The sequence below is a fragment of the Ranitomeya variabilis genome, chromosome 6 (assembly GCF_051348905.1).
Source record: "Ranitomeya variabilis isolate aRanVar5 chromosome 6, aRanVar5.hap1, whole genome shotgun sequence".
NCBI classification, from domain to species: Eukaryota; Metazoa; Chordata; class Amphibia; order Anura; family Dendrobatidae; genus Ranitomeya; species Ranitomeya variabilis.
The window spans coordinates 443048748-443073729 of NC_135237.1; the positions used below are offsets into that span (position 1 = coordinate 443048748).

The following is a 24982-nucleotide window of genomic DNA, read 5'->3' on the forward strand; positions in this document are numbered from 1 at the left end:
TGTGGTGAAATAGTGCAAAAAAATTAAAATGACAGTAAGCACTGAAACAAAAGTCCTGTTAGTGTGGCTAGCTTTGTGAGGACACACCGTCGTTGCTGACATATGCCGTTCTTCATAGATCAATGAAACACATGTGATGGCAATAAATAATAATGGCACTGTTTGCTTATTGGGGGCATTTTACTCTAAAATCCCATCATCAATGACATGAATAGCGGCCCCTCGGGTCACAACGTCCTCAGGTTAACAATACAACCTTATTCTTCATACACCATCTTCAAACACAAGAGTATAATAAATAATTTATTTATTATACTCCTGAACATTTTTTATCATGTCTTGAATAAATTAATAAACTATTGTAGTTTTAAAAAAAATAATTTTGTGTCAACTTCCAGAGATTTTTTCTTGCGCCTTGTATTTGAATATGGTGCATGAAGAATAAGGTTGTATTGTTAAACTAGTAGGAAGTGTTGGCCCTCGTTTATGGGCATTCTTACTGAATGAGGACTTGTTGGTTTGATCTAAATGTCCTCAGGTTACAACGTTTTCATCATACAGTCGTATTTCCCTGTAACTTGGAACCACATTTGACATGGATAGTCACGTACAGCCCAGATATGCGGCCTGTATGACTGCCAGGAAGATCCAGCCAGTCAGCAAGGATATTTCACTAGTAAAACACCGGTATTACTGAGGGGTATCATTGTCACCTCTCTGTAGGAAGCTGCGGTACTACATGTTCTGTCACCTATGCCAGGATGAGCTGCTCTTTTGGACACCAGGTGAAGGTCCAGCTCCCATTTATTTTTTCGGGTACATTGTTCTGTACAGATCCTAAAGGAGCTTCCTTCCTCTACCTAGAAAGTGATTTATAGATTTCAGATGTTCAGACTTCCCTTATCTTTAATAGATATTGGAATATTTTACTTTCATTTTATTTATTTTTTACTATTTTGCAGCTTGGAACCATTTACTAGTTTTCCATAAAATTATTATTTCATGTTATATAGTGTTTTTAACTTTTTCATCCTGCAATGGATTAATATTGCAGCTTGAGGGACCATTTCTATACCTATTGCATGGGGAACAGAAAAAATTGTATCAGTCTTCACCTCCCAGCAGCTATTGAGGCGCTTACGGTTCGCAAACAAGGTGAAAGAAAAAGTTATCAGCAGACTGAAGACCCTCAATAGCTGCATATAATGCCAAAAATCCCCTTCTACAGCCAGAACACCTAATACAATAGAACTGAAAACAATGAGGGAGATAATGAATTAAGCTGACATTTTTACAGGGTGCCATCATGATTTAAAATATTTGGCACAAGTCATTAATATATATCAGACCTGATTTCTCTACCATGTGCCAGACATGAGATCTCCAGTCAAAATAACCTCCTGATGTCATAGATAAATGTGACAAGGTCGCGTTGGTGGAGTCTGTGATCTTGGATGCAAAAGGAGACTACAGAGAACTTGTACCCCTTTGGTACTGCTCAGAGATTCCTAACACTGGAAATAAGACACAAGATTCTACGTCATTACAGTCCACAGCAGTACCAATGGGGCTAAACGGCTGAATAAAGACACTTTCCTAGTCTGCTCTTCTTCCTTGTATTTAGACTGAACATCCGCTTATAGAGCATCTGTAACAAGATGGAGACGGTTATTTGGGGTTAAAGAAAGAGCATCTAAATCTGAGCCCAGGGGAACCCTCCAGGGAGGCTCTTCAGACAGTAGGGCCAGCCACTATACAATTTAGACTGAGGCAGACAGTTATCTCTCCCAACCCTCCCCATATACATGGACGCTCCGCTAGGCCAAGCGAGCATGTGTTCTCAATGTAGAGAGATTCAGCGGACGTCAGTCTTATGTGCATGGGGGCCCTAAGAGTCTGTGAGTAGGTAGTAGTGGTACCCCCAGAAGTCGTTATCGGTCACTCCTCAATAATAAAAAATGTACAGGGAAAATATAATCCAATCACCTAATCATTTTATCCATCAACATCTGCTGACATTAATCTAACAGGTATGGCCACCCTACAATGTACTGCGAGCTCTCACTTGCAAGTATTTGCACACATCATCGGTTATCTAGCAAATCCCTGACCGCCCATTCAGTGGGTACAGGCATGGGTGCAACAACAATAGGTACAGGGGAAGCAACCGCACCTGGGGCCTGGATCCTAAGGGGCCCATAAAGTCCCTTTAGCCTATATGAAAAGAATAATACTATTAAAGACTTGCAATAATTGGGGCCCCATTGGAGCTTTTCCATTGGGGCCCATAAGCTTCATGTTAAGCCACTGGGTACAGGTAAATCTTATCTACCTCATAGATGGGATAATGTTAACAGGATAGGCCCTTAAAACATATATATTGCTTATCTTATTTGTCTTCTTTTTACCATATGAATGAAGAATTATAACTTAATGTCCTTAAAATGTCATTAATGTTGATTGGGTAAAAGTTCAAAATCATGTGTTTATAAATTTCAACTATATCTTCCCATGTCTGCTATCATCTGCCCCATGTTGGACGTCATCTGCCCTATGTTGGATGTCATGTGCCCAATGTGGGCCATCATCTGCCCAATGTTGGCCATCATGTGGCCCGTGTTGGCCGACATCTGCCCAACGTGGGCCATCATATGCCCCATATTGGCTGTCATCTGCCCCATGTTGGTCATCATCTGCCCCATGTTTGCCATCATCTGCCCCATGTTGGCAGTCATCTGTCCCATGTTGGTCGTGATCTGTCCCATGTTGGTCGTCATCTGCCCCATGTTGACCATCATCTGCCCCATGTTGGCGGTCATTTGTCCAATGTTGCCTGTCATCTGCCACATGTTGGTCGTTATCTGCCCCATGTTGGCCTTCACCTGCAGAACGTTGGCTGTCATCTGGCTTTCCTGAACTCCTGAATGGTAAATCTGCTTAGCTATTCAGTGATAATGGTGCAGTGGATTTCATATTGAGGTCTGGGAAACCTGGATTACACGTATTTTGGGACCTGTAATGGCAACCATTAGCAGTTGTCATGTTTGAAAAACCAATGAGAGGAAAATAGATGTAACTAAATACTGGTTGAAAAACATTTTATCTTAGGGGAAAATGATTTTTACCATCAGCCTTTTGCTATGTGTTATAGGATCAAAGACATTTTTAATGAAAGCCAAAACGTCTAACAAACCAAGAGCAGAAGATGACAATTCCAGACCATATTTCCATCTTACCCCTCAGTAGAATACATTTACTTTGCCAATTCATCCCATAGGATCCTAATTTAATTTTCTACATTGGGCTGTTATGCAGGTACTAAAAAATTAGGAATAATTTATCTGCGATTCAGCCTGTGGATATATGTTCTGTCCTGTGCAATCATGCAATGTCGGGTCTAGGCCTATGTGGCCTTTCTACAGATGCAGGCCTCCAACAGGGAGATAGGATGTTCTGCCCTTTATCTAAGCTGCCTCCTCGGCTGTGAGACAAAAATATATATATATATATATTGTGTTAGAATATACAGTAATATATAAATAGCTAAAGAACTCTTAGAGATAAAACTCTCTGTTCTTTTGGTCGGGGTCATTTTCCATTCAGTTCCAAGGTTCCCATTACTGGAGCTGCATACTAGATAGATCCTTTTTAGTAGGCTGCTAAAATTGGTGTACTTGTAGCATGCAGAAGTGAAGGGGAGGTAGAACATAACAGATGCTTTCCAATAATGTCGGATATTTCCACAAGGAAGTTGTTACTGAGAAAGCGAGGAGGTAGAACAAAAGGTCATGCACTGATGCCAGAAGGTGACAGGCTATGGGGAAATCACAAGGAGATCTGATCCATGGAAGAGAGCTGGATTTAGGGCAGAGGAGTCGCAGCAGAACCAGAACCAGAAGGCCTGTTTCACACCACGTGTTTGTGGTCTACTTGACGTATCCATTTGTACTGTAAAAAAATAGATTTCTATGGTTTTGTTTTTATTTACACGGACAATAATGGGAAAAACGTCACGTTGGTATCCATTTGACAGGTTTTTGCATATATCTCTTTTGAGGTTTCTTTTTTTTCTACAGGAAGGAAAAAATGTAGCCTATTGCACATTTTTATCCTTTGAAAAAAAGCAGATGAGAACATCTATTCTTACAGCCTATCGTTTTTTCATGCTTTTTCCCCAAAAAACTAAGTCACATGATGTCCTGACGCTCCTTCCTATGTCATTAAAAAATCTGTAAAAAAATAGTTACAAACAGATGCATCATGTATGTTATAGAAAACAGATATCCTCGTTGGGAAATCGGTTTTACAACACAAATTTGTTTTTCTTGCAATATAAAAATGTGATAATGTTAAAAATTACAAAAACGTGCTGAGATCAGCGTCTACATTTACTGTGATCCCTGTGGAGCTAATAAATATATATATTATACATATACTGTAACATATTACACAGAATCTCATTACAAAATATATAAAAAAAATATATAAAGAAAAAATCCTCATCTGGTCCTGCAGACACTTCTCTTACTTGGGTGACAACTCTTCTGGCTGCCATTAGGAGTTGTCATAAAACCTTCCTGTTATCTAATATCCAGGGCTGAGTTCCTGTCACCAGATTTCAGTTCCACCATATATTATGCATACTGGTCTTTCAGGACCCCCCTCCCCCACAGACCACTTTTCAATACAATTTTTACAGCTCCATTCACACACGTTTCCTCCAGTAGGATCTGGTCACCCTTTGATGATGTGCCAACCTCTTATTGGTCGGGCGCTGAGGTCTTGATGACAGCTACTTACTGAAAAGCAAGTGTAACATTAAAACCCCAACATACAGACCGTTCACGTCACTGCAGACTCAAAGAAATCTATTGCATCACACATTGACGAATCCGTATATGAGCGAGTGCGGTCTACAAATAGGTGGACGGCCATCATTAGTATTGGGCACCAGTAGGGTCTCCCAGTAATCTCCAGTGACTGATCACAAATCCTGATGATCCCATGCTGCCTAACAAACAGCTCACATAGATCCAGAAAAACCAAAGAAATGAGCCGGATTATGAGCTGGTATATGTGCAAAGTGTAAGAGCATATTCACACTATGGCCATTTCACAGACAAAAAAACAAAATAGGCATATACCCTACAGCAAGTAAATAAGTAACAGTAATAGTACACGTAAGAACATATGGGACTTAGTTAATGCTATTTTGATTTAAAAAACAAACAAAAGCCATCCCACCATGACCAGATGTACCCATTGGGACAAGGTACACCCACCGTGACAAGGTGTACCCACCGCGACAAGGTGTACCCATCGGGACGTCCTATCCTGGCTCTAGTATTAAACCCTCTCCATGCGTCAAATAATGTCAATGTGAATAAGGACAGGGCCAGCCGGAGACACCCATCTATGGGAAGATATACAGATGAAACACTTAGCTAGGAGCTATGGGTGCACCTTGTCACGGTGGGATGGCAGTGTATAAAATTCAGGAACCAGAGATTCCATGGCTGGGGAAAATAAAGGTGATAACTGGATTATAAACTCTTCTAAACATTTCCTTGACACTTTTTAAAATTCATTTTCTACTTCCTAGGATCGTAACGATGAAGCCTCGGTCTATAGACTTAGCGATCGGAAATATTAATATGTACAATACATATAATACACAGGCTGATACTGTATATAGAGCACAAGTATATGACATGTGAGACCCCCGCCTGTATACAGAGAACAGGTATGTGACATGTGAGACCCCGCCTGTATACAGAGGACAGGTATGTGACATGTGAGACCCCCACCTGTACATAGAGGACAGGTATGTGACATGTGAGACCCCCACCTGTACATAGAGGACAGGTACATGACATGTGAGACCCCCGTCTGTATATAGAGGACAGGTATGTGACATGTGAGACCCCGCCTGTATACAGAGGACAAGGTACGTGACATGTGAGGCCCCGCCTGTATACAGAGGACAAGGTACGTGACATGTGAGGCCCCCACCTGTACATAGAGGACAGGTACATGACATGTGAAACCCCCGTCTGTATATAGAGGACAGGTATGTGACATGTGAGACCCCCGCCTGTATATAGAGGACAGGTATGTGACATGTGAGACCCCCGTCTGTATATAGAGGACAGGTACATGACATATGAGACCCCTGCCTGTATATAGAGGACAGGTACATGACATATGAGACCCCCGCCTGTATATAGAGGACAGGTATGTGACATGTGAGACCCCCACCTGTATATAGAGGACAGGTACATGACATATGAGACACCTGCCTGTATATAGAGGACAGGTACATGACATATGAGACCCCCGCCTGTATATAGAGGACAGGTATGTGACATATGAGACCCCCACCTGTATATAGAGGACAGGTATGTGACATGTGAGACCCCCACCTGTATATAGAGGACAGGTACATGACATATGAGACCCCTGCCTGTATACAGAGGACAGGTATGTGACATATGAGACCCCCACCTGTATACAGAGGACAGGTATGTGACATGAGACCCCGCCTGTATATAGAGGACAGGTACGTGACATATGAGACCCGCGCCTGTATATAGAGGACAGGTACATGACATATGAGACCCCTGCCTGTATATAGAGGACAGGTACGTGACATGTGAGACCCCCACCTGTATATAGAGGACAGGTATGTGACATGTGATACCCCGCCTGTATACAGAGGACAGGTATGTGACATGTGAGACCCCCGCCTGTATATAGAGGATAGGTATGTGACATGTGGGACCCCCGCCTGTATATTGAGGGCAGGTATGTGACATGTGAGACCCCCACCTGTATACAGAGGACAGGTATGTGACATGTGAGACGCCGCCTGTATATAGAGGACAGGTATGTGACATGAGACCCCTGCCTGTATATAAAGGACAGGTACGTGACATATGAGACCCGCGCCTGTATATAGAGGACAGGTATGTGACATGTGAGACCCCCGCCTGTATATAGAGGATAGGTATGTGACATGTGGGACCCCCGCCTGTATATTGAGGGCAGGTATGTGACATGTGAGACCCCCACCTGTATACAGAGGACAGGTATGTGACATGTGAGACGCCGCCTGTATATAGAGGACAGGTATGTGACATGAGACCCCCGCCTGTATATAAAGGACAGGTACGTGACATATGAGACCCGCGCCTGTATATAGAGGACAGGTATGTGACATATGAGACCCCCACCTGTATACAGAGGACAGGTATGTGACATGTGAGACCCCCGCCTGTATATAGAGGACAGGTATGTGACATATGAGACCCCCGCCTGTATACAGAGGACAGGTATGTGACATGTGAGACCCCGCCTGTTTATAGAGGACAGGTATGTGCCATATGAGACCCCCGCCTGTATACAGAGGACAGGTATGTGACATGTGAGACCCCCGCCTGTATATAGAGGACAGGTACGTGACATATGAGACCCGTGCCTGTATACAGAGGACAGGTATGTGACATGTGAGACCCCCGCCTGTATATAGAGGACAGGTACGTGACATGTGAGACCCCCACCTGTATATAGAGGACAGGTATGTGACATGTGAGACCCCGCCTGTATACAGAGGACAGGTATGTGACATGTGAGACCCCCGCCTGTATACAGAGGACAGGTATGTGACATGTGAGACCCCCACCTGTATACAGAGGACAGGTATGTGACATGTGAGACCCCCCCCTGTATATAGAGGACAGGTATGTGACATGTGAGACCCCCCCCTGTATATAGAGGACAGGTATGTGACATGTGAGACCCCCGCCTGTATACAGAGGACAGGTATGTGACATGTGAGACCCCCCCCTGTATATAGAGGACAGGTATGTGACATGTGAGACCCCCCCCCTGTATATAGAGGACAGGTATGTGATATGTGAGACCCCCGCCTGTATACAGAGGACAGGTATGTGACATGTGAGACCCCCGCCTGTATACAGAGGACAGGTATGTGACATATGAGACCCGTGCCTGTATACAGAGGACAGGTATGTGACATGTGAGACCCCCGCCTGTATATAGAGGACAGGTACGTGACATGTGAGACCCCCACCTGTATATAGAGGACAGGTATGTGACATGTGAGACCCCGCCTGTTTATAGAGGACAGGTATGTGCCATATGAGACCCCCGCCTGTATACAGAGGACAGGTATGTGACATGTGAGACCCCCGCCTGTATATAGAGGACAGGTACGTGACATATGAGACCCGTGCCTGTATACAGAGGACAGGTATGTGACATGTGAGACCCCCGCCTGTATATAGAGGACAGGTACGTGACATGTGAGACCCCCACCTGTATATAGAGGACAGGTATGTGACATGTGAGACCCCGCCTGTATACAGAGGACAGGTATGTGACATGTGAGACCCCCGCCTGTATACAGAGGACAGGTATGTAACATGTGAGACCCCCACCTGTATACAGAGGACAGGTATGTGACATGTGAGACCCCCCCCTGTATATAGAGGACAGGTATGTGACATGTGAGACTCCCCCCTGTATACAGAGGACAGGTATGTGACATGTGAGACCCCCGCCTGTATACAGAGGACAGGTATGTGACATGTGAGACCCCCGCCTGTATACAGAGGACAGGTATGTGACATGTGAGACCCCCGCCTGTGCAGAGCTCACCCGTCTCCTATCTATCCACTTCTGACAGACTTAGATGCCACTTTCCCTAGTTGTGTGCACCCCCTCTCCCCACGAGCAGTAACATACTACAGGAGTGGATGTGACACCTACTTGTGGCTCCCAGCTGTGCTCCGGTGCCCCCGGGTGCGGGCAGAGCTGTGTCCAGGGCAGCGGCGGCACACAGACATGTCTTCTGAGGCTGGCTTCCTCTCTGCCCGCCTATCCTCCTCACCCACCATCACCAGTGTGTGCCTGGCTGACAATGAGCGCTGGGAAAGCCCCCAAATAAAAGGGCCAGCGCCACCCCTGGCACAGCGCCAGGCTCCGGAGCCTTCTCCTGTGAGGGAGGTCGGAGATGCCCGCGTCAGATGATGCCAGGTTCCTCTGTGCTGCTGGGGGGCTGGGGAGCAGCAGAGAAGTCCGTGCACAGGGGGGCAGCCAGTGCCCATTAGGGCATGTCGTGACATATTGTGACTGCAGTCAGCCGGGGTGACACATTGCAGTATGCCACAATGGCCAATGACACAGGGCACGGGGAAAACAAAGAGAGGTGCAGTACAAAGCCCCCCTCCCTCTGCACCCGGCGGGGACATGGCGGGGCATCACACGGGGCACTTACCGTGGTCTTCACCGGCACGTACAGCACCTGCTTGTCCCCGGGGCTGCCCTCCTCCGCAGCGCCCAGCTGAAAGCCCTTCGATTTCACCCAAAATTTAAATTTGGCGTTATCCGTGGAGCTGGACTCGGAGCCATTGAGCAGCTGCACGATCCGCTCGTATTTCTTGCGGGTGACGGTCTTGGTCTTCCCTGAGTCCCCGTAAGTCCTGAGGCACCAGTCCTGGAAGTGGCGGTACATGTCCCGGTCGCTGTCCATGGTGCTGGCACAATGACAGGGTCCCGGAGCAGCAGTGACGGCCGTGCAGGCAGCAGGGTGTGTGGGGGAGGGGGCACAGACAAGTCTCCGATGTTTTTGTTGTGCTCCTACGTGCTCAGCAGGCTGGGCTATCCCAGTGCTACCCCCAGAGGGCAGGACCAGGCGCTACCTGCTCGGGGTGCCAGCCTCTACTGCGCCCGCTGCCCGCTCTCCGCGGGTGCTGCTGGCATCTGGAAAACTTCCTGTACGCCCCGAGCCCGGCGGCACCGTGCCATCCTCCCCGGTGCTAGCTTATATGCCGCCGGCAGGACAGCCCCGCACCCGGCTCTCTATGCCCCGCACCCGGCTCTCTATGCCCCGCACCCGGCTCTCTATGCCCCGCACCCGGCTGTGTATGCCCCGCACCCGGCTCTGTGTGCTCCTCACCCGGCTCTATGTGCTCCTCACCCGGCTCTCTATGCCCCGCACCCGGCTCTCTATGCCCCGCACCCGGCTGTGTATGCGCCTCACCCGGCTCTATGTGCTCCTCACCCGGCTCTATGTGCTCCTCACCCGGCTCTCTATGCCCCGCACCCGGCTCTGTATGCTCCGCACCCGGCTCTCTGTGTATGCCCCGCACCCGGCTCTCTGTGTATGCCCCGCACCCGGCTGTGTATGCCCCGGTGCCCACAGGCAGGGCAGGAGTCCCGGGAGGCGCCGCAGACACCTATCCCGTCACAGCCCCGCACTATTGTCTGCTGCAGGCTGGAAGCCGCGCTGTGTGAGTGGGATGCTGCTCCGCTGATGAATGGGATGCGGGGCAGGCAGGACCCCACTGCCGCCGCTGCCTCCGTCCTCTCGGTGCCTGCAGGAGACGGCGAGTGATGAGAGCCCTCGGTAGGAGCTCGTCCCAGCACTGGCAAAATGGCTAATGCCTCCTGCTCCCTGCTCGGTGCTCTGGGCAGCTGTAGCGGCGGCTGGAGCCGGCCCGGGACTGACAGCTCACACTTCTCCTTGTGTTCTTTAAATGGCTGCTGGCTGGTTCACAGGTGTGCTGCTGCCACCTACTGGACACTAAGGGCTCTGCCGCCGCATCCAGGGCCCCACTCGTGGATTTCACAGATACCGGCAGGACCAGGGCCGGACTGGGACTAAAATTCAGCCCTGGCATTTGAAGTCACACAGGCCCACTTGTCACATGGTGACTGTATAATATCTTTGTACACTTGTAGGCTACAAGAAGTGAGGGGAGTGTAACACGACTATATAACATATAATTACAGCTGTATCCAACATTACAGCTCAGCCCCCATAGAATGTAATACAGCCAGCCCCCATAGACTATAATACAGCACAGCCCCCATAGACTATAATACAGCACAGCCCCCATAGAATGTAATGCAGCACAGGCCCATAGAATGGAATGCAGCACAGCCCCATAGAATATAATGCAGCACAGGCCCATAGAATGGAATGCAGCACAGCCCCATAGAATATAATGCAGCACAGCCCCATAGAATATAATGCAGCACAGCCCCATAGAATATAATGCAGCAGAGGCCCATAGAATGGAATGCAGCCAGCCCCATAGAATATAATGCAGCAGAGGCCCATAGAATGGAATGCAGCCAGCCCCATAGAATATAATGCAGCAGAGGCCCATAGAATGGAATGCAGCCAGCCCCATAGAATATAATGCAGCAGAGGCCCATAGAATGGAATGCAGCCAGCCCCATAGAATATAATGCAGCAGAGGCCCATAGAATGGAATGCAGCCAGCCCCATAGAATATAATGCAGCAGAGGCCCATAGAATGGAATGCAGCACAGGCCCATAGAAAACAATGCAGCACAGGCCCATAGAATGGAATGCAGCACAGGCCCATAGAATGGAATGCAGCACAGGCCCATAGAATATAATGCAGCACAGGCCCATAGAATATAATGCAGCACAGGCCCATAGAATATAATGCAGCAAAGGCCCATAGAATATAATGCAGCACAGCCCCATAGAATGGAATGCAGCACAGCCCCCCCCCCCCCCCAATAGCTCCACAATCCAGTCATCACTCATTGATAAAAAAAAACAAAAAAAACACTCTACTCACCTTTCCTCCTGCCCCGCGCTGCTCTGGCTCTGGTCTCACTCTCAGCAGTCGCAGTCTGCCCGCCCGGTCACACAGCAGGTGCGCGATGATATGACGTCATCGCGCACCCGCAGTGTCAGCGGCAGGCAGAGCGGGGAATGATGGGAGAGGAAGCGTCAGCAGACGCTCTCTCCTCCATCATTGCATTCAACTGTACCGGCGTCTATGACGCCGGTATAGTTGAATGCGGGGCCGGGAGTGCGCCGACAGCGGGGAGAGTGTGCCGACAGCGGCACACTCGAGCGGCCCACTACTGCCACCGGCCCTTCTGGCATTTGCCAGAACTGCCCGATGGCCAGTCCGGCCCTGGGCAGGACCATCTATGGGACTCGCATCTGTGAGACTGGAGCAAAGTGGCCTTCACACCGACTGCTAATGTATCGCATTGACTTAGGCCGTCATTGATTTACGTCTGTGTGCGCAGCGTACGATCTTTAACATAATGTACGCAGTGACATGTCTTTGCATGCGTTCACTTGCGAATGCGTACGCATGCGTCGTTTCTCGGTGTGCGGCGGGGTCCAGAGAACACAACATGTTGCATTTTTTGAGGCGTCAAATTTTTCGCAATTGTCCGCATTACTGTCTATGGGAACGCATTGGTACACAGGGAGATGCATACGCATATGTTTGATACACACGTGTACTTCAGACTGCGCATGTCCAGGAAATGATGTCACCGCCACACAGGCCAAAACGCATTTAAACACATGCACACGCAGTGTTTTGGTTAGTGTCATGCGCAGGCGTAAGCATGCTTTTGCATTCGCGATACGCTGCGGATACATACGCAAATGTGAACTTAGCCTTAAGAGGCTTAAAGGGATATTCTCATCATTATTGTCAACTTGCAAAGTGCTTTAAAAAAACAATTACATTTGCATTTAACCTCTTATTAAAAATCTTATCCATTCTCAAAAACGGAAGAATTTAAATGAAGTGTGTTTCTTGTCGTCTAGGCCACCAGTGCAATCTATCGGTAGATATTTTCCAGGTTAAAGAGTGCAGTGCTTACAAGCTCTTTTCTATAGGCTTGTAAGCGCTGTCTTGAAGCTGGTTGGATCGCTGGTGAGCCGGCTTCTGAGCCATTCCACTCACCATACTGCAGAGGTAACATTACCTCTGCCTGCAGCATTAGAGAAGGCTCAGTTCTGTACGCAGAAACGCAGAAGAGGGCTCTTGTACAGGAACAATATGTGGCCCTTTGCAGCCCAATAGTTCATCATAATGTACAATTCCACCTGTTTTGGAAGTGGAAATGAGCCCCCTGACCTCTGGTGCCCCTGTTGGGCGCAGGCTGAACCTATGACATGTCAATCAAACTAGAAGCGCACGCCTTCTTGCAAGCAGGAGGCAGGGGGGCTTTGTGCTCATGTGGAGGAAGTTGACAAACCCCTTTAGGACACAGTCTTTTTTAAAGGGATTTTCCAGGACTATTAATATTTTTTTGTATAGGGCTGAGTACTAACAGGCGGTTGCTAACTACCTGCCTGTTCTGCATGGGGACGATCTCAGCTGGCAATTCCCCTGATTTCACCTCTCCTCCACAGAGCAGCTCTTCCTCTTCCATTCTCCTCTGTCGATGAGGTGTGACTGCCAGTGTCATGCTGATTGCCTGCCAGCTTCTCGCAGTGAGGCAGGTTGGAGCAGACTCTCAATCAGCATGACATCGGCAGAGACGCCCGTCAACAGAGCAGAGCAGAAGAGAAGATGCTGGTCTGCTGACATGACGTCACCGGGAGAAGGAGAATCACCAGCAGAAGTCGTCCGTGACCACTGACCCTGGAGAGATCGGAATTAGCAGAACAGCCAGGTAATTAGCAACTGTAACTTGTATGTAAGTTCTTGCACGACAGAACACGTGTTCACTCTGTCGGCACCATTATAGTCTACTAGATGGTGGCCCGATTCTAACGCATCGGGTATTCTAGAATATGTATGCGTAGTGTATAGCACAGCCCATGTATATTGCACAGCCACGCAGTACATTGCGCAGCCCACGCAGTACATTGCGCAGCCCACACAGTACATTGCGCAGCCAATGCAGTACATTGCGCAGCCCACGCAGTACATTGCGCAGCCCACGCAGTACATTGCGCAGCCCACGCAGTACATTGCACAGACCACGTAGTACATTGCACAGACCACGTAGTACATTGCGCAGCCCACGTAGTATATTGCGCAGTCCACGTAGTATATTGCGCAGCCCACGTTGTATATTGCGCAGCCCACGTTGTATATTGCGCAGCCCACATTGTACATTGCCCAGCCCACGTTGTATATTGCGCAGCCCACATTGTACATTGCCCAGCCCACACTGTACATTCCGCAGCCCACGTTGTACATTGCGCAGCCCACGTAGTACATTGCGCAGCCCACGTAGTACATTGCGCAGCCCATGTAGTATATTGCGCAGTCCACATAGTATATTGCGCAACCCACGCAATATATTGCGCAGTCCACATAGTATATTGCGCAGCCCACGTTGTATATTGCGCAGCCCACGTTGTATATTGCGCAGCCCACATTGTACATTGCGCAGCCCACGTTGTACATTGCGCAGCCCACGTTGTACATTGCGCAGCCCACGTAGTGCATTGCGCAGCCCATGTAGTATATTGCGCAGTCCACTTAGTATATTGCGCAGTCCACGTAATATATTGCGCAGTCCACGTAGTATATTGCGCAGCCCACGTTGTACATTGCGCAGCCCACGTAGTATATTGCGCAGCCCACGTTGTACATTGCGCAGCCCACGTTGTACATTGCGCAGCCCACGTTGTTTATTGCGCAGCCCACATTGTATATTGCGCAGCCCACGTAGTATATTGCGCAGCCCGCGTAGTATATTGCGCAGCCCACGCAGTATATTGCGCAGCCCACGTTGTATATTGCGCAGCCCACGTTGTATATTGCGCAGTCCACGTTGTATATTGCGCAGCGCACGTAATATATTGTGCAGCCCACGCAGTATATTCCGCAGCCCACATTGTATATTGCGCAGCCCACGTTGTATATTGCGCAGTCCACGTTGTATATTGCGCAGCCCACGTAGTATATTGCGCAGCCCATGCAGTATATTGCGCAGCCCACGTAGTATATTGCGCAGCCCACGTTGTACATTGCGCAGCCCACGTTGTATATTGCGCAGCCCACGTTGTATATTGCGCAGCCCACGTAGTATATTGCACAGCCCACGCAGTATATTGCGCAGCCCACGTTGTATATTGCGCAGCCCACGTATATTGCGCAGTCCACGTTGTATATTGCGCAGCCCACGTAGTATATTGCGCAGCCCACGTTGTATATTGCGCAGTCCACGTTGTATATTGCGCAGCCCACGTAGTATATTGCGCAGCCCACGCAGTATATTGCGCAGCCCACGTTGTATATTGCGCAGCCCACGTATATTGCGCAGCCCACGTATATTGCGCAGCCCACGTTGTATATTGCGCAGCCCACGTTGTATATTGCGCAGCCCACGTTGTATATTGCGCAGTCCACGTTGTATATTGCGCAGCCCAAGTAGTATATTGCACAGCCCACATAGTATATTGCGCAGCCCACGCAGTATATTGCGTAGTCCACGTTGTATATTGCGCAGCCCACATTATATATTGCGCAGCCCACATAGTATATTGCGCAGCCCACATTGTATATTGTGCAGCCCACGTTGTATATTGCTCAGCCCACGTTGTATATTGCTCAGCCCACGTTGTATATTGCTCAGCCCATGTTGTATATTGCACAGCCCACGTATATAGCAATGTGGGCATGATATCCCTGTTAAAAAAAAAGAATTAAAATAAAAAATAGTTATATACTCACCTTCCGTTGATGCCTGGATCCAGGAAGCGGTTACCGACGCTTGGGATCCACCAAAGCTCCACCGAGCTGCTCGCGCCGGCCGCCATCTTCCGTTCCCAGGATGCATTGCGAAATTACCCAGATGACTTAGCGGTCTCTCGAGACCGCTAAGTCTTCTGGGTAATTTCGCAATGCATCGCCGGGAACGGAAGATGGCGGCCGGCGCGAGCAGCTCGGCAGACTACAGAGTGTGAGTATAGCAGGTTTTTTGTTTTTTTATTATTTTTAACATTACATTTTTTTACTATCGATGCCGCATAGGCTGCATCAATAGTAAAAAATTGGGGACACACAGGGTTAATAACAGCGGTTACGGAATGCGTTACCCGCGGCATAACGCGGTCCGTTACCGTTAGCATTAAGTGAGTGCGGGGAGTAAGGAGCGGCCATTTTCTTCTGGACTGTGCGCGTCGCTGATTGGTCGTGGCAATGGTCGTGGGCGTTTTGCCACGACCAATCAGCGACTTGGATTCCATGACAGACAGAGGCCGCGACCAATGAATATCCGTGACAGACAGAAAGACGGAAGTACCCCTTAGACAATTATATAGTAGATGGCCCCCTCATTGAATCCCGTTTTGTGGGCGGTTCAGACATAAACCCCAATGGGACCAACGAACATGAGCAAAACTCAATGTGAAAGCAGCCGAGCAGAGAGTCCGCTAGCTGTGCCCCTGCAGACAAAGGGACAATGTGAGTCACTGGGTCACTTTTGTATGTTTATTATCGGTGTCTAATAACAGAATTTTGTCTTGCAAAATTGATTTTGTAAAGGAAACTGTTGCAATTTATCTTGGGTTAAATAAAATCCCAATAAATGTATTTATCAGAAATAATGATGGTGATATTTTATTCCGATATTACTCAGAATAATTGGTATTGGAAGTACTGATAACTCTCCTCTGTAGGGATTTCCTTTGCCTTTTCCATACCTGTTTGTTCTCATGGGATTTTAGAAATGGAATAAAAGTTAAGTTTTTTTCAGAAAACAATATTAGGCCGGCGTCACACACAACGTATAAAAAATCACTCCGTCTTACATAAACGAGAATCACAGAAATGTTCCTTGAACAGTGATCCGTATGTCATCCGTGTGCAGTGCGAGGATGCAATTTTCTCGCATCTAAACATCCATATGACATCCGTATGGCATCCGTATGGTGAGATTTTCTCGCCAGCTTGCAAAATGGACATATAATGGATTCATGGGCTCAAATATTCGTGAAAACATACATACAGTATATATATTTATATATATATATATATAAGAGTCATCGTGATTACTCGCTAATCCCGCCTCCTGCACAGTAGCTCTGCCCCCCACCACATCACCACACATAATCTCGCCCCCCCCACCCCATTACCACACACAATCCTGCCCCCAACACATCACCACACACAATCCCACCCCCCACCACATTACCACACACAATCCCGCTCCCCAACCACATTACCACACACAATCCCGCCCCCAACCACATTACCACACACAATCCCGCTCCCCAACCACATTACCACACACAATCCCGCCCCCCACCACATTACCACACACAATCCCGCCCCCACCACATTACCACACACAATCCCGCCCCCCACCACATTACCACACACAATCCCACCCCCCACCACATTACCACACACAATCCCGCCCCCACCACATTACCACACACAATCCCACCCCCACCACATTACCACACACAATCCCGCCCCCACCACATTACCACACACAATCCCGCCCTCCACCACATTACCACCCACAATCCCGCCCCCACCACATTACCACTCACAATCCCACCCTCCACCACATTACCACCCACAATCCCGCCCCCACCACATTACCACTCACAATCCCACCCTCCACATTACCACACACAATCCCACCCCCCACCACATTACCACACACAATCCCGCCCCCCACATTACCACACACAATCCCGCCCCCACCATATTACCACACATAATCCCCCCCACCACATTACCACATGAGCCTCCGTCCCCACACATTACCACACGAGGCTCCATCCCCACACATTACCACACGAGGCTCCGTCCCCCCACATTACCACACGAGGCTCCGTCCCCACACATTACCCCACATAATTCCGCCCCCCCACCACATTACCACACATAATCCCGCCCCCCACCACACCACCACACATAATCCCGCCCCCACCACATTACCACACATAATCCCCCCACTACATTACCACACATAATCCTGCCCCCACCACATTACCACAGATAATCCCGCCCCCCCACCACATTACCACACATAATCCCGCCCCCCACCTCATTACCACAGATAATCCCGCCCCCCACATTACCACAGATAATCCTGCCCCCCACCACATTACCACAGGTAATCCCGCCCCCCCACCACATTACCACAGATAATCCCGCCCCCATCACATTACCACACATAATCCCGCCCCCCCACATTACCACACGAGGCTCCGTCCCCACACATTACCACACGAGACTCCGTCCCCACACATTACCACACGTTAATTTATCACCTGCGTAAGCGCTATTGAATGTTGTCATTATTTACTTGAGTTTAATCACCAGCAGCGTTAATTAGATAGCAATGAGCGTGCCGAGCGTTAGCTGGCTGGAAACACCTAGTATATATATATACAGTTCAAACCAAAAGTTTAAACTGTAAAGCGCTGCGGAATATGTTGGCGCTATATAAATAAAGATTATTATTATTATTATTTGGACACACCTCATTTAAAGATTTTTCTGTATTTTCAGGACTATGAAAATTGTAAATTCACACTGAAGGTATCAAAACCATGAATTAACACATGTGGAATTATATACTTAACAAAAAGGTGTGAAACAGCTGAAAATATGTCTTATATTCTAGGTTCTTCAAAGCAGCCACCTTTTGCTTTGATGACTGCTTTGCACACTCTTGGCATTCTCTTGATGAGCTTCAAGAGGTAGTCACCGGGAATGGTCTTCCAACAATCGTGAAGGAGCTCCCAGAGATGCTTAGCACTTGTTGGCTCTTTTGCCTTCACTCTGCGGTCCAGCTCACCCCAAACCATCTCGATTGGGTTCAGGTCTGGTGACTGTGGAGGCCAGGTCATCTGGCGTAACACCCCATCACTCTCCTTCTTGGTCAAATAGCCCTTACACAGCCTGGAGGTGTGTTTGAGGTCATTGTCCTGTTGAAAAATAAATGATAGTCCAACTAAACGCAAACCGGATGAAATAGCATGCTGCTGCAAGATGCTGTGGTAGCCATGCTGGTTCAGTATGCCTTCAATTTTGAATAAATCCCTAACAGTATCACCAGCAAAGCACCCCCACACCATCACACCTTCTCCTCCATGGTTCACGGTGGGAACCAGGCATGTAGAGTCCATCTGTTTACCTTTTCTGCGTCGCACAAAGACACGGTGGTTGGAACAAAAGATCTCAAATTTGGACTCATCAGACCAAAGCACAGATTTCCGCTGGTCTAATGTCCATTCCTTGTGTTCTTTAGCCCAAACAAGTCTCTTCTGCTTGTTGCCTGTCCTTAGCAGTGGTTTCCTAGCAGCTATTTTACCATGAAGGCCTGCTGCACAAAGTCTCCTCTTAACAGTTGTTGTAGAGATGTGTCTGCTGCTAGAACTCTGTGTGGCATTGACCTGGTCTCTAATCTGAGCTCCTGTTAACCTGTGATTAGTGTTGAGCATTCCGATACTGCAAATATCGGGTATCGGCCGATATTCGCTGTATCGGAATTCCGATACCGAGTTCCGATATTTTTGTGATATCGGAAATCGGAATCGGAAGTTCCCAGTGTATGGTTCCCAGGGTCTGGAGGAGAGGAGACTCTCCTTCAGGCCCTGGGATCCATATTCATGTAAAAAATAAAGAATAAAAATAAAAAATATGGATATACTCACCCCTCCGACGGACTCTGGACCTTAGCGGTGCAACCGGCAGCCTCCGTTCCTAAGAATGCAGTGAGTGTACAGGACCTGCAATGACGTCGCGGTCTTGTGATTGGTCGCGTGACCGCTCATGTGACCGCTCACGTGACCGCGACGTCATCACAGGTCCTACACTCACTGCATTCTTAGGAACGGAGGCAGACGCTTGCACCGGTGAGGTCCAGGGGCCGTCGGAGGGGTGAGTATATCCATATTTTTTTTTTTTATTCTTTATTTTTTACATGAATATGGATCCCAGGGCCTGAAGGAGAGTTTCCTCTCCTTCAGACCCTGGGAACCATCCAGGATACCTTCCGATATTTGTGTCCCATTGACTTGTATCGGTATCGGGTATCGGTATCGGCGATATCCGATATTTTGGGGATATCGGCCGATCCAATCCGATACCGATACTTTTGAATATCGGAAGGTATCGCTCAACACTACCTATGATTTCATAGGCTGGTGACTCGGATAAACTTATCTTCAGAAGCAGAGGTGACTCTTGGTCTTCCTTTCCTGGGGCAGTACTCATGTGAGCCAGTTTCTTTGTAGCGCTTGATGGTTTTTGCAACTGCACTTGGGAACACTTTCAAAGTTTTCCCAATTTTTGGACTGACTGACCTTCATTTTTTAAAGTAATGATGGCCACTCGTTTTTCTTTACTTAGCTGCTTTTTTCTTGCCATAATACAAATTCTAACAGTCTATTCAGTAGGACTATCTGCTGTGTATCCACCAAACTTCTGCACAACACAACTGTTGGTCCCAACCCCATTTATAAGGCAAGAAATCCCACTTATTAAACCTGACAGGGCACACCTGTGAAGTGAAAACCATTCCCGGTGACTACCTCTTGAAGCTCATCAAGAGAATGCCAAGAGTGTGCAAAGCAGTCATCAAAGCAAAAGGTGGCTACTTTGAAGAACCTAGAATATAAGACATAATTTCAGTTGTTTCACACTTTTTTGTTAAGTATATAATTCCACATGTGTTAATTCATAGTTTTGATGCCTTTAGTGTGAATGTACAATTTTCATAGTCATGAAAATACAGAAAAATCTTTAAATGAGAAGGTGTGTCCAAACTTGTACTGTACTGTATATATAAATATATATATATATATATATATATATATATATATGTCAGTGAGACAGATATATCTTTATATTTTGTACAGAGCTAGATAACAGAATAGCCGATAATTCAATTGTCAAGTTCTGTAAAATCATTACTGAACCCGACAGGATATGAGACATGGTTTACAAACAGTAAACCATTGCATATCGGTTAGATTTTTATATGTCCCTCACTAATAATGTTAGTAGTGTGTGTGTGTAAAATTTGGGAGCTGTAGGTGTTAATAATATAGGATTAATTCACGGAAAAAACTGGCGTGGGCTCCCGCGCAATTTTCTCCGCCAGAGAGGGAAAGCTACTGACTGAGGGCAGATATTAATAGCCCATAGAGGGACCATGGCTATTGCCCCCCCCAGCTAAAAACATGTACCCCCAGCCACCCCAGAAAAGGCGCATCTGTAAGATGCGCCTATTCTGTCACTTAGCCTCTCTCTTTCCACTGCCCTGTAGCATTGGCATATGGGGTAATAAGGGGTTAATGTCACCTTTCTATTGTAGGGTGACATTAAGCCTGGTTAATAATGGAGAGGTGTCAGTAAGACACCTATCCATTATTAATCCAGTAGTATGAAAGGGTTAAAAACACACACACATTAAGAATAAAGTCTTTTAATGAAATAGTTAAACACAGGTTTTAACATCTTTATTACACTCTCAATCCAAGCAAAGCCCTCATTCTCCTGTAAAAAAAAAATCAAAATAAAAAAGCAACAATATCCCATACCTGTCCGCTGTACAGTAAAGTCCTATGCTGTAAATCCATCTCAAGGGGTTAAATAGTTTACAACCCTGTGCGGTGCTAATGCTACCGGCTGGGCTGTAAACTAGGAAGGAATGAATGAAAAGCTGCCTGAGCAGCCTTCCCTCCTGACTGGACATGAACTTTGTAGTGTGGGAAAGTTTCTGAACATTTTCCCACTTTGTCAGTTCACTGCAGTCAGGCGGGGAGTCAGTGCAGCCTAAGTGTCGTCAGCAGTAGTCACTGAGCATGCGCTGACTCACCGCCTGACGCAGTAGAAGTCTACTTTCTGGCCACTCTACATAACTTTGTTTCCATTTTTTTTGGATTTTTATCTTTTGCTTGTAACAAGGTGGCATGGGGTGGTAGTCGAGGGCAAGTTCACTAAGCAACAGTCAGTGAACATCCTGGCACCTTGTACATGAATAGATAAATAAAGTCCCTTGTACTGCATGTGCAGCATGCACCACAGCACACTCACAGGCTCTGTCAGATTCTCCTCAGCTGCTGCAATGTCTGCTCTGCATTCATGAGCTCTGCAAATCTCTTCAGAGACGAGGTCTTTTTCCAACAGCTTAACTTTATTAGACAGCAGCATATTCATCTCACAGACAGCACAGTTCAAACACAGAGACATCTTCTTATCTGCATTCTTAACACAGGGCAACATTTTCTGTACTTTCCCTTCCTGTGCCATATGAGCAGGCTCTAGTATCTCTGTCATTTCTCTCTCTTTACTCTCTGCGTTCACGGCCGTACCTCTAGCCAGACTCTGTCCTGTCTGCGCTTTCCTGTCCTCTGCCATCCGGGCAGCATCTTTGGACAGTTCGTGTCCTATCTGTACCTTCAGCATTACCAGCTCCCTGTCAGCGCCTTGTCCGGTTCCAATAGAGAAAGGTGCCGGGACAGCCATCTCAGCTGCTCCCTCCCTAGTTGTAGACCCCTGATCCTTCTTGCAGACTTATCCCCCACAGCCAGTAGCTGTCTCAATGTATGCATTCTGCCCCTTGGGCAGACTGCCTAGGTGTCTGACAGAACCAGGAAGTGTCTGTCCTATATCTCCCTGCTCTGTGCTGCTCTGCTCTGTGCCCCTCCCATCTACTTAACTCCTTGCTGCCTGTGCCTAAACTAATACTCTTATCTATCCTATTCTCTATCTCTAATGTGCCCCTTCTATTCTAATCCCCCTACGGTCCTATACTGTCCCTAAGCTTACACACAGTATATAACATATATAACAGCACATTACAATACATGACACACATTAACCCCTCTGTGACCTTAGACGTACTATCCCGTCGAGCTGACCTGGGCCTATCTGACCCTCGACGGGATAGTACGTCATAGCCGATCGGCCGCGCTCACGGGGGGAGCGCGGCCGATCGCGGCCGGGTGTCAGCTGCATATCGCAGCTGACATCCGGCACTATGTGCCAGGAGCGGTCACGGACCGCTCCCGGCACATTAACCCCCGGCACACCGCGATCAAACATGATCGCGGTGTACCGGCGGTATAGGGAAGCATCGCGCAGGGAGGGGGCTCCCTGCGGGCTTCCCTGAGACCCCCGGAGCAACGCGATGTGATTGCGTTGCTGCGAGGGTCTCCTACCTTCTTCCTCCCTGCAGGTCCCGGATCCAAGATGGCCGCGGCATCCGGGTCCTGCAGGGAGAAAGGTGGCTTACCGAGTGTCTGCTCAGAGCAGACGCTGGTAAGCCTGCACCGATGTAAGTGAGATCGGTGATCTGATAAAGTGCAGTGCACACTATCAGATCATCGATCTGTGATGTCCCCCCCGGGACAAAGTAAAAAAGTAAAAAAAAAAATTTTCCACATGTGTAAAAAAAAAAAAAAAAAAATCCTAAATAAATAATAAAAAAAAAATATATATATTATTCCCATAAATACATTTCTTTATCTAAATAAAAAAAACAAAACAATAAAAGTACACATATTTAGTATCGCCGCGTCCGTAACGACCCAACCTATAAAACTGCCCCACTAGTTAACCCCTTCAGTAAACACCGTAAGAGAAAAAAAAAAAAAAACGAGGCAAAAAACAACGCTTTATTACCATACCGCCGAACAAAAAGAGGAATAACACGCGATCAAAAAGACTGATATAAATAATCATGGTACCGCTGAAAACGTCATCTTGTCCCGCAAAAAACGAGCCGCCATACAGCATCATCAGCAAAACAATAAAAAAGTTATAGTCCTGAGAATAAAGCGATGCCAAAATAATTATTTTTTCTATAAAATAGTTTTTATCGTATAAAAGCGCCAAAACATAAAAAAATGATATAAATGAGATATCGCTGTAATCGTACTGACCCGACGAATAAAACTGCTTTATCCATTTTACCAAACGCGGAACGGTATAAACGCCTCTCCCAAAAGAAATTCATGAATAGCAGGTTTTTGGTCATTCTGCCTCACAAAAATCGGAATAAAAAGTGATCAAAAACTGTCACGTGTCCGAAAATGTTACCAATAAAAACGTCAACTCGTCCCGCAAAAAACAAGACCTCACATGACTCTGTGGAGCAAAATGTGGAAAAATTATAGGTCTCAAAATGTGGAGACGCAAAAACTTTTTTGCTATAAAAAGCGTCGCTGGTTTCACACTTGCGTTTTTGTCTGCAGCGTTTTTTGCACAAAAAAACGCATGCGTTTTTTCCCTATATTTAACATTGAAAACGCATGCGTTTTTTTGTACGCGTTTGGTCGCGTTTTCAAACGCATGCGTTTTTTTTCTACATGTGTTCATTTTCAGAAATACAGCCTGCAGTATTTTCTTGCGTTTTTAAGCACATGCGTTTGCATTAAAAACGCATGCGTTTTTATCGAAAAAAAAACAGAAAACACACTGAAAAGCCACCCACCACCATCAAGGTGATAAAGGGATCCAAACCCTAACCCTAACTCTACCCCTAACCTCACCCCTAACCGTTTAATGAACATTTTCTGACAGTCATAGTGCCACGTATTTCAGTGCCACGTATTTAAGTGCCACGTATTTCAGTGCCACGTATTTCAGTGCCACGTATTACAGTGCCACGTATTTCAGTGCCACGTATTTCAGTGCCACGTATCACGTATTTCAGTGCCACGTGTTTCAGTGCCACGTATTTAAGTGTCACGTATTTCAGTGCCACGTATCACATATTTCAGTGCCACATATTTTAGTGCCACGTATTTCAGTGCCACGTATTTCAGTGCCACGTCTTTCAGTGCCACGTATTTCAGTGCCACGTATTTCAGTGCCACGTATCACGTATTTCAGTGCCACGTGTTTCAGTGCCACGTATTTCAGTGCCACGTATTTCAGTGCCACGTATTTCAGTGCCACGTATTTCAGTGCCACGTATCACGTATTTCAGTGCCACGTATTTCAGTGCCACGTATTTCAGTGCCACGTATCACGTATTTCAGTGCCACGTATTTCAGTGCCACGTATTTCAGTGCCACGTATTTCAGTGCCACGTATTTCAGTGCCACGTATTTCAGTCACGTTTAGGGTTAGGGTTAGGGGTAGGGTTAGGGTTAGGGTTGGAGGTAAAGTTAGGGTTAGGGTTGGGGCTAAAGTTAGGGTTGGGGCTAAAGTTAGGGTTAGGGTTTGGATTACAT

At 47.2% G+C, this 24982-nt stretch overlaps 1 protein-coding gene across 5 annotated transcripts in view; it reads right to left on the reverse strand.

Moving 5' to 3' along the window:
- The window catches only part of NOL4 (nucleolar protein 4), a 458727-nt gene extending 448181 nt beyond the window's left edge, over window positions 1-10546 (reverse strand). For 2 of the 5 annotated variants that reach the window (XR_013217024.1, XM_077270424.1), the window contains exon 1: window positions 9299-10545. Coding sequence is in view for 2 of the 5 variants with exons in the window: in XM_077270424.1 (XP_077126539.1) it covers window positions 9299-9553 (255 nt within the window). In the remaining 3 variants the exon portion in view is untranslated. Of the gene's footprint in view, window positions 1-8790; window positions 8956-9298 lie in introns of those variants that run through there. The other 3 variants (XR_013217025.1, XM_077270426.1, XM_077270425.1) reach the window with 2 other exon arrangements.
- Window positions 10547-24982: the final 14436 nt, after the last annotated feature.